General features: G+C 44.5%; 1 protein-coding gene across 2 annotated transcripts in view; it reads right to left on the bottom strand.

The window, feature by feature from the left end:
- Positions 1-339, bottom strand: part of IFRD1 (interferon related developmental regulator 1) — a 12,562-nt gene extending 12,223 nt beyond the window's left edge. For both annotated transcript variants that reach the window (XM_085318548.1, XM_085318547.1), the window contains exon 1: positions 203-339. In XM_085318548.1, coding sequence (XP_085174674.1) covers positions 203-248 — 46 coding nt within the window. In that variant the 5' untranslated portion in view covers positions 249-339. The remainder of the gene's footprint in view (positions 1-202) is intronic.
- Positions 340-8,193: the final 7,854 nt, after the last annotated feature.

The raw sequence follows: 8,193 nt of genomic DNA, 5'->3' as shown, positions 1-8,193 counted from the left end.
CCGCACGTCCCCAGCGCGGAGCGGCGCAGGGCGGCGGCCCACCCGCCGCGGCCGCGAGGCACCACGGGAAAAGTAGTTTCCCCGCCGCGGCCGCTCGGCCGGCGCCCTTGGGGCGCGCCGCAGCCGCCGACTACGCGCCCCACAAGCCCCGCGAGCCGCGCATGCGCGGAGCCCCACCAGCCGACGCCAGCCGCGCGCTCACCGGCTCCGCGCTGGTGGTTGCTCCCCCGCTTCTTGGACTTGGGCATGGTCGCAGCGGCGCTTGGCTCGGCTCCCTCCGCTCCCTCTCCGGGTCTTGGTCTCTCCGCTCCCCCCCGCCCGGGTATCAGCGACAATCAGCCGATAGAAGAGCAGGATCGCTTTTTACTACAACGTCTCTGCGAGGCTGACTTCCCGAACCGAGGCAGCGGGGGTGATTGGCGAAAGCAGGCGAAGGACGAATCGGTGGCGAAGGCAGAAATCCCCGTGAAGGCCCGCGAGCGGAATCGATGCATCTTTCTCCTCTCAGACACCTGGGGCTAAAGGCGCAGAGGAGGCGCCGACGCGGCTTTTATCGCCGGCCGGGCTGCGGGGGCGGGGCCTAGCGGCGGGCCCTCGCGACAGCCAATGGCCGAGCGCTGCGGCAGCGAGCGGGTGACTCAGGCGCGCGGGCCCGTGACGTGTGACGCCGCCGGGAGGGAAAGACGCCGGGGGCGGGCGGCGGGGTGGGGGAGGGGCGCTTTGGCGTCACCAGCGCCGCGCTGCATGCTGGGAGCGGCGGCGGCAGGACGGCCTGGCCCGAGCTGACCCGGCCCGCCGGCGCCGCGGCCTCGGGCTGCCGCCGGGGGCTGGCGCTGGGCGCGGGCCCGCGGCGCCGTAACGGGGGCCCGAGCGGCTGCCGCGGCCCCGAGCCGGCTGAAAATGCTTGAGCCCCGGCCGTCCGCGCAGTGTTGGGGCGTGGGGAGGATCTGCTGCGGCAGCTGCGATATACAGCTGGTGGGGAATGCCAGAAGGGTTGAAACTGYTCACGTGTCACTTACAGGCCTAAGTACGGGTTATATAGCTTCTGATCAGTTCTCTTGGCATCCTATTAAAGAACAGCAAAAAAGAGACAAAAGCCAGTAAATAAATACAGTGGATGCATATGCCTATAAATAGATGTATATACACACATGCACACACACACACGTGTRTATATATATATGTATACACACACACWSAATATTTACAGGACAATACTACCAGACTGTCTCAGAGAACCAATTTCACTCCTCCAGGATGGCTCCTGTGAAATGTTAGAGGAAAAGGCAGCYTTCCAGGCAGGTAGGCTGAAGAGTCCTAATTAAATACAGAAGACGTCACTCTACCCCAAACACAAGACTCAGAACAAGTGACCGTGCTGGATAAACTGGAATTCTTAATAACAGCAGTGGAAACTTCTATGGTAGAAGTATTTYAAATGCGGTATGATCTCAGTACAGTCAATCACATTCATCTTCCTRTATCCTTGCCCTCATAATATATAAATTCAGCGTTTTTCAGAGGCACAAGCTGATCCATTTTGCCTAGCTTTAAGTAAAATTGTTGTTGCCATCTTGCTGACACCCCAGTCTCACAACAATGCTGTCTTAAGGTGCCAACATGGATTAGGTGTAACATTGAACTTCATGCAGAACTGTGCATGTATACATGTATRTGTTGTAAGCTGGGTTTCACGTAGCTAGCAGGAGCAACGGTTAACATTAGTAATTTATAGTGGAATGMGAAGTTGAAGCCGTTTTATGGTTGAAGATAATCTGACAAGGACAGGTGGAGATAAGCCCTTGGAGAGGCAGAGGAAAGAACATTGCAGYTGAGGTGAGAAAAGCAGTTGCTAAGATATAAGGTAGTGTGGCCAGATTCAGGCATCTAACTAAGTCAGAAGAGGTGACGAGAACAAAGAATCTGTGACTGCTTTGAATTTGAAAGAGCTAAATCTGCTTGGACATCTGAAATAGTACACTATGTCCAGATTATCAATATTTCTTGGGTATCTGAACAACAGGTTAGTGAGATCTTACAAAAGATACTGCATATCACTGCTTAGTTTTGCACAGTTTGTGTGTCACAGGACAGACTTCTTGCACACTATCTCAATTTAGAATTTTGGCAACATCACACATTGCCTGTGGGCTGGTTCAAGACTACTTTTTATCAAAAATCTTGGACTACAARGAGTCACGTGGTGTAAGAAATTGGTGTGCCTATTCTCTGGCTTATGCTGGAACAACTGGTATCAGGAGTGCCACAGAAAAAGTGATACAAATGACAGCAGCAGTAGGTGGGAGCATCCTTTGGGGAAAAGTGTTTCAGGGAGCAGCAAGGGCRGGCAGCTCTGTCAGGGAAGGCGAGCCAGGAGCCAAGGCTGATAGCAAGGCAAGCAGGGGCAGCAGCCTTGGAACGAACGAGTGCTGTCCCACAGCACTCAAACACGAAGAGCAGAGCAGGTCTGGGGGTGGTAACCAGTTCAGCTGAGAGTCCAGATCACCAGACAGCCCTAGTCACCACAGTGGCAAGGCAGGTCTGAGGTCAAGGCAGGAAGTCAAGTCAGCAAGTCGAGGTCAGAGTCAGGTCCAGTGACAGTAACCAGGGGCAGCAACAGTCTAGGATCATCAGATGAGCCTGGAGTGACGAGGCAGGTGTGAGATCAAGCCAGGTAGTGTCAGCATCTGCAGGAACATGGCCAAACATTGGTGTATCTGTAATGTAGCTCAGGCAAGTATCAAGGGTGAGTGCTTCAGCTCAAGTGCAACTCCCCAGCGCAGCTCAGGGGTCCCAGCTTCTCACAGCCCTTTCCCACATAGCAATATCTGATCCAAGGCCACACAGCTGCACCATGGCAGACCTGGCCTTGAGCACAGGCAGCTTAACTCTGACAAGAGCCCTGAAAAAAGGTATAATGGAGTGCTCCAGCCCAACAGAAGGAGATATATATATGGCTCTAGAGACATGTAAATCATATAATGAACAATTAAGAGACATAGCCAAGCATGCTCTGTTAACACCATTAAATGCTGTAAAGAAGTCAGAAATGAAGGTGAGGAACTAAGAATTCTGGGAACCAGGTGCATCCTCAATTCATGAAGGTATGTTTTCCTTTCCTTTTGGTGTGATCATTCTGCTGTCTTTGCAAACAAAATCCATTGGATTCTTTTTTCTTTCTGCTGTTTCTTAAATTAGGACTCCCTTAGACACAAAAGAGAGTGTCAGTTTTGTAGTAGTTACCTTGTATTGCACAATCAGCTTTCTCAYGATTATGAAAAATCCCAGAACCAAGAAAGGGGTACAAAGCTGTAAGACAGGCCAAGCCAAGGCAGTCTCTGAGAGAAGTACTCCAAATTGCCTGTTTTACACTGTATTTCTTTGTTAACTAGCGGGCTTTCAGAAATGACCCACCAGTACTGACAAGTTTTTGAATGCAAACCCATTAATACTGCCATGAGCCTCACTCTGGAACATTTACTGCTCCAAAATAATGTCCTCAATGTTGATATGTGGCCTCATTGCCCGAAATAAATCTGCCCATAACTAATTATAGCCACAACCTCCCCCCTTTCTGCCTGCAGTCACTACAGTGGTATACTTGATTGCRACTTACTTGACTCTGTAGGCAAAGCCAGCCCATTCTTTTCTTTCATATAGGTAGGGCACATGATCTTATTTATACCTGATGAGAAATACTAAGACATGGAAGGGATGCCTTTTGTCAGGTCTTCACAGAGTCACAGAAYGGTTGAGGTTGAAGGGACCTCTGCGGATCATCTAGTCCTTCACTCTGAAGGTGCCTGACACCAGGATGCTGTCTAGGCACAGCCTCTATGAAGGCAAAGAACAGACACATGTATCTACTTCCAGGTATATATGCAAAATATATCTGGTTAGTTCTTACAGAGTGATTAATGAAATGTCTGAGCTAGTGATCATAAGAGAAATGAATCAATAATGTGCAATGGTAAGATACAAGTTTCAAATAAAAATAGATGGAAAGCCAAGAGCTGTGTTTCTTGCATCTTTGTATGCTAGGATGCGTATTCCAGAGCTAAACAGTTTCCGCTGTAATATTTCAGGGGTATTACRTTACAGCAAAGGTTATACAGGTTGGAAGTCCTTTCAGTTTAAGATTTTGGAAGCCTGACCAGTTTTGGTCAAACATCTAAGAAACCCAAGTCCAGAATAAAATGAAATGTGTAGGCAGGATAACTATTGGGGTAACTGTAATTAGAGCCTTTGGGAGTTTTGGAGTTTTAGCCAAAGAAGTAACTATTCAAATATAGAGAGAAGTTCCTGATGTCCACAGGTGGCTGCAGAAAGGGATACCTGGGCCTAACTATTCCCTTACTACAGTCCAGTACTAAAAGATAAGGCAAAAGAAACCCTTAGTCTTTTCCCTAATTTCAGCAGCAGCATGAGTATGGACTTACAGAGGACTTTTTTTTTTTTTGGGGGGAGGGGGAAGGCAATTAATCAGGAAATAAGTTCAATTGTTTATGATGAGGGATGGATTTAGTAAGTCCAGCAGAGATATCCCTGTTTGCCTGGTTAGAGAAATCACATACAWATCAGTTGAGCAGTTGAGCATGAGTAAATCTTCACTCCATATTTATGACCTACTCATGCCAAATTTTCTTRGACCTCAGTGAGAATTTTTCCTGGTAAGTCATGAAGAAACAATGCATAATAAAGCTCTCTGGTACATATGCCATTATTAATTTCATGTCTAAACTTGGACTTCTGAACTTAGACTGTCACTGTCTATAGCAACTGACCACAAACGTTCTCCCTGGCAATAACAGCATCACAGTGCAACTATCCCCCTAATGGAAAAAACAAGAAAAGACTCCTTGTCAAACCTGAAGCCCTTGCAAACAACATTTTGCTGCAGCTAGTAAGATTTTGTTAGAATAGGGTGAACAAAAAAAAAATCCTGTATGGAACTCTAGATTTGTTGTTTCTTGTGGGGTTTTAGTGAACAAACAACTTTGAGTAATAAACACTGGTGCTGTTGTAAAGCTGTGTTGTAAAAGCAAGTGTTTTGTGCCTCTTAAGAACTTGTGTGTTGTCARCTTGTCTTACTTCACTTTGTTTTTTGGCCTGTTTTGCAAACTGTTGGGTTTCCTAATATCAGTGATTATGATACTGAGTATTACTGAGGAAAACCATCAACTTTTTCCCATTCTAAAAGAAAGTAATTTTTTGAAAAWTATTTTTTTAGATCCAGGTTCAAGTTTAAACCTAAAATTTTTGACAACTTTCKTCCTCCAAAATGATTTTCAAAATACTAGGGCTGGATGGAATAGGAGGAATATGACACAACCTTTCCCCTATCATGTGATATGATAATCAGGAGTACACATCTTGTTCCCCTTAGCAAACCTATTTCTGTTGCATAATAACACTTTTGACCCAAGTAGTTAGCCAATATTCAGTGCAATTKCTAGGGGAATCAGATATGTCTCTGAATCTGTCCCATTATTTGCAAGCAATGTATTTAGAGGCTCATTCACTTTAAAAWTAGTAAGGATTAAATAGCAGAATACAGTACTCCCAATGTCATTTCTGCCAATGCTGTAACCAAAACCACTGCATATTTGCCCCCAAGTCCTTTTCTAGCTGTTTGCCAGGTACCTGCCTGTGCTCTACTGTCTCATTTGGAGACACACAGCTGCAGTCAATAGTCCATGTTTATACTGGCTGGGAAACTTTTAACTGTATATTCCAGCCACCTCAGGCTTGCATATGGGGCTAATCCATGGACCATGATATTCCACTATTGCAACAATCATGAAGCAGGACTCTTAACTAATTTGCCATCAGTTTTATACACTGCTGTACACCCTCCATATGTTGGTGACAACTAGCAGCATATTCCWAGCATTTCAATTCCTTCTAAATAGTACCTTGTGATGCATTTGCCTGTTGCTTGGGGCTATAGGCCTCCCTCCTCTGAGAGGGCACAAGTGTTTTATTCAGTTTGCAGGTAACAAAACAGAGGTAACGCAGAAACTCAGCGCTGTAGCTCTTCTTGGTTGTTCTCCTCTTGAGTAATTCCGATTCCAGGAAGTAGATTTTGCTGTCCTTTCCTCTCTCTCTGCACAGTGCAGATAAGCAATGATAAAAGAGCAGCATGTTCCTTTAATTCTTTGCCAAAACACATCCAGTTTTGCAAGACATCGCTTTTAATGTAGATATAAATGATTGCTCTCATTTGTATTCAATTAGAAAAATCCAAATAAAAGAACATAGCACAAAGAATTGGAAGGGAGCTTTTGTGTCTGCCAATCCAAATGTGTGCTATTCCAGGCATCTCCTTCATATAACCTCTTCCATTAATTCATTGAGTTGCAATTTACTTCTAGTCAAGTATCTTGTTCCCCCATCTACATATGGAAGGCTGTCTCCAAACTCGCMCTCTGTTCACTAGAAATTTTTGACTTCATGTGGGAATTTATTCATGGCCAGTATTTATCTATTTGTCCTTATGATAACCCTGTCCTTCACCCCTTCTGTGGTGTTTACTCTTCCAAGAGCAGCTGTTTCCTTTCTTAGCCTTTGTTTTTAAGGCCCCACACAAATTCCCTAGGGCAATATTCATTTTACCTAGCTTAAAATGTTGAAATAAAATGTCTAATTTAGGAGCCTAGTCAGAACTTATGTATGCTGAATGATTCACTGGAGATGCCCATCTCTTTCCATTGACTACACGAGTCTGAGGTGACTATGCTTATAATTTCAGACGTCTTAGTAAAATACCTGAAGTTGGGCAGTATGAATCCAGCTGTAATGCCATTGCTCTTTATCTCCTGATTTGTCTAGAAGTCTGCAGGACTGGATTCCATATATTATTCTATAGCATTCCAATATAAATTTATCTTTCTTGAATATAGGTGACCAGTACTCCAGATGAAGTCTCATCACTGTCTTATAAATAGCTTTCCTACTTCTTTATCAGTTGGAAATACTCTGTCTAAAATATTTTGCCGTCATATTTCATCAACAAGCCTGAATCCTATACTTTATTTCCCTCCTCCCCATGATTTACAGTTCATTAGCTCCCTAGTTTCGATCTGAAATTCATGTGAATACTGAATTCCATGACCTTTCACTTCAAATTGTTAGATTTTACTTCTTTTTCAGCGTGACCTCATGGTCAGGCTGGGCAATATTTAAAACCTCCCACTTTAAATGGCAATTTTAAATTTCATTAACACGCTCTTGGTTTYTTGTGTCCTCATGATTAGTGGCAATATTTGTGTACTTGCTCCCCAAAACAAGATATTCCTGTTGAGTGTCCTTATTTTGTGTTGAATAGCCACATACTTGTTGCCTATTCTTTTGACAGGCCACTAAAAAAGCAAATATCAATAGTATCATTTCTTAATTGTACATTTGTTCTGGGAAAATAGAGGAAAATCTAATAATAAAATTATTATCAGGTTTCATGTAATTACAGTCCTATCATCATTCAGTCAGTGGAGTTATTGCTGTCTACTTGAAAGATGATCTGTCACTTCAAGTCACACCACAATGCTGGGACCCGCCAAAGCCCATGCTCTGCAGAATGAGTCGTATTCAGACTTCATGCTTCTCTATGCACCAAAAACTGRAAATATCAGGAGTGTTTAATTGTTGGAGGGGAAAGATTGTTTCGGCTGTTGGCTTACAGAGAGCTGGTTGAGCAAGACAGGGAGAGGAGTGACAAAGGTCATTTCCAAAGAAGAGAGTTGATATTTTTTTGTTCTATCAAGGGAGCTGGTAGATACATGGCCCAAGTCAAAATAAGCAAATATGATTTAGTAACAGGCTGTACACTTTGTTGTACCTTAAAGTCCTGATACAGCCCAGATTACTTACAGCATTCCTGCATTCCTCTTTCCTGCAAGATGACTGTGTGTTCCCTTCCCATCCCTGCCTGTTTGAAGGATTCACAGTCTCCAAGTTCTCCCTTACGCCAAGGCCTTACATTGCCTAGTATCTCAGTACACTTTTCTTCCTTCAAGGGCTCATTTCCCTCATTTCCTTTTCTCTGCACCATGGCCACTTTGAATCCCATCTCAACCTTTTCCATTTTTCTCTCTCAGAGTTAATTAAACACTTTGAACTTACACTGAGAAGAGCTGAGATGAGTACTTTTTTGTACTGAAAAATTTTATCAATTTGTATTTTGAGCAGTGGACA

This window comes from Rhea americana, unplaced genomic scaffold (assembly GCF_003343005.1).
Source record: "Rhea americana isolate MKP2758 unplaced genomic scaffold, rheAme1 scaffold_54, whole genome shotgun sequence".
NCBI lineage: Eukaryota > Metazoa > Chordata > Aves > Rheiformes > Rheidae > Rhea > Rhea americana.
The sequence above is the reverse complement of the archived record's forward strand: the minus strand, read 5'-3'. Positions and strand labels throughout refer to the sequence as shown.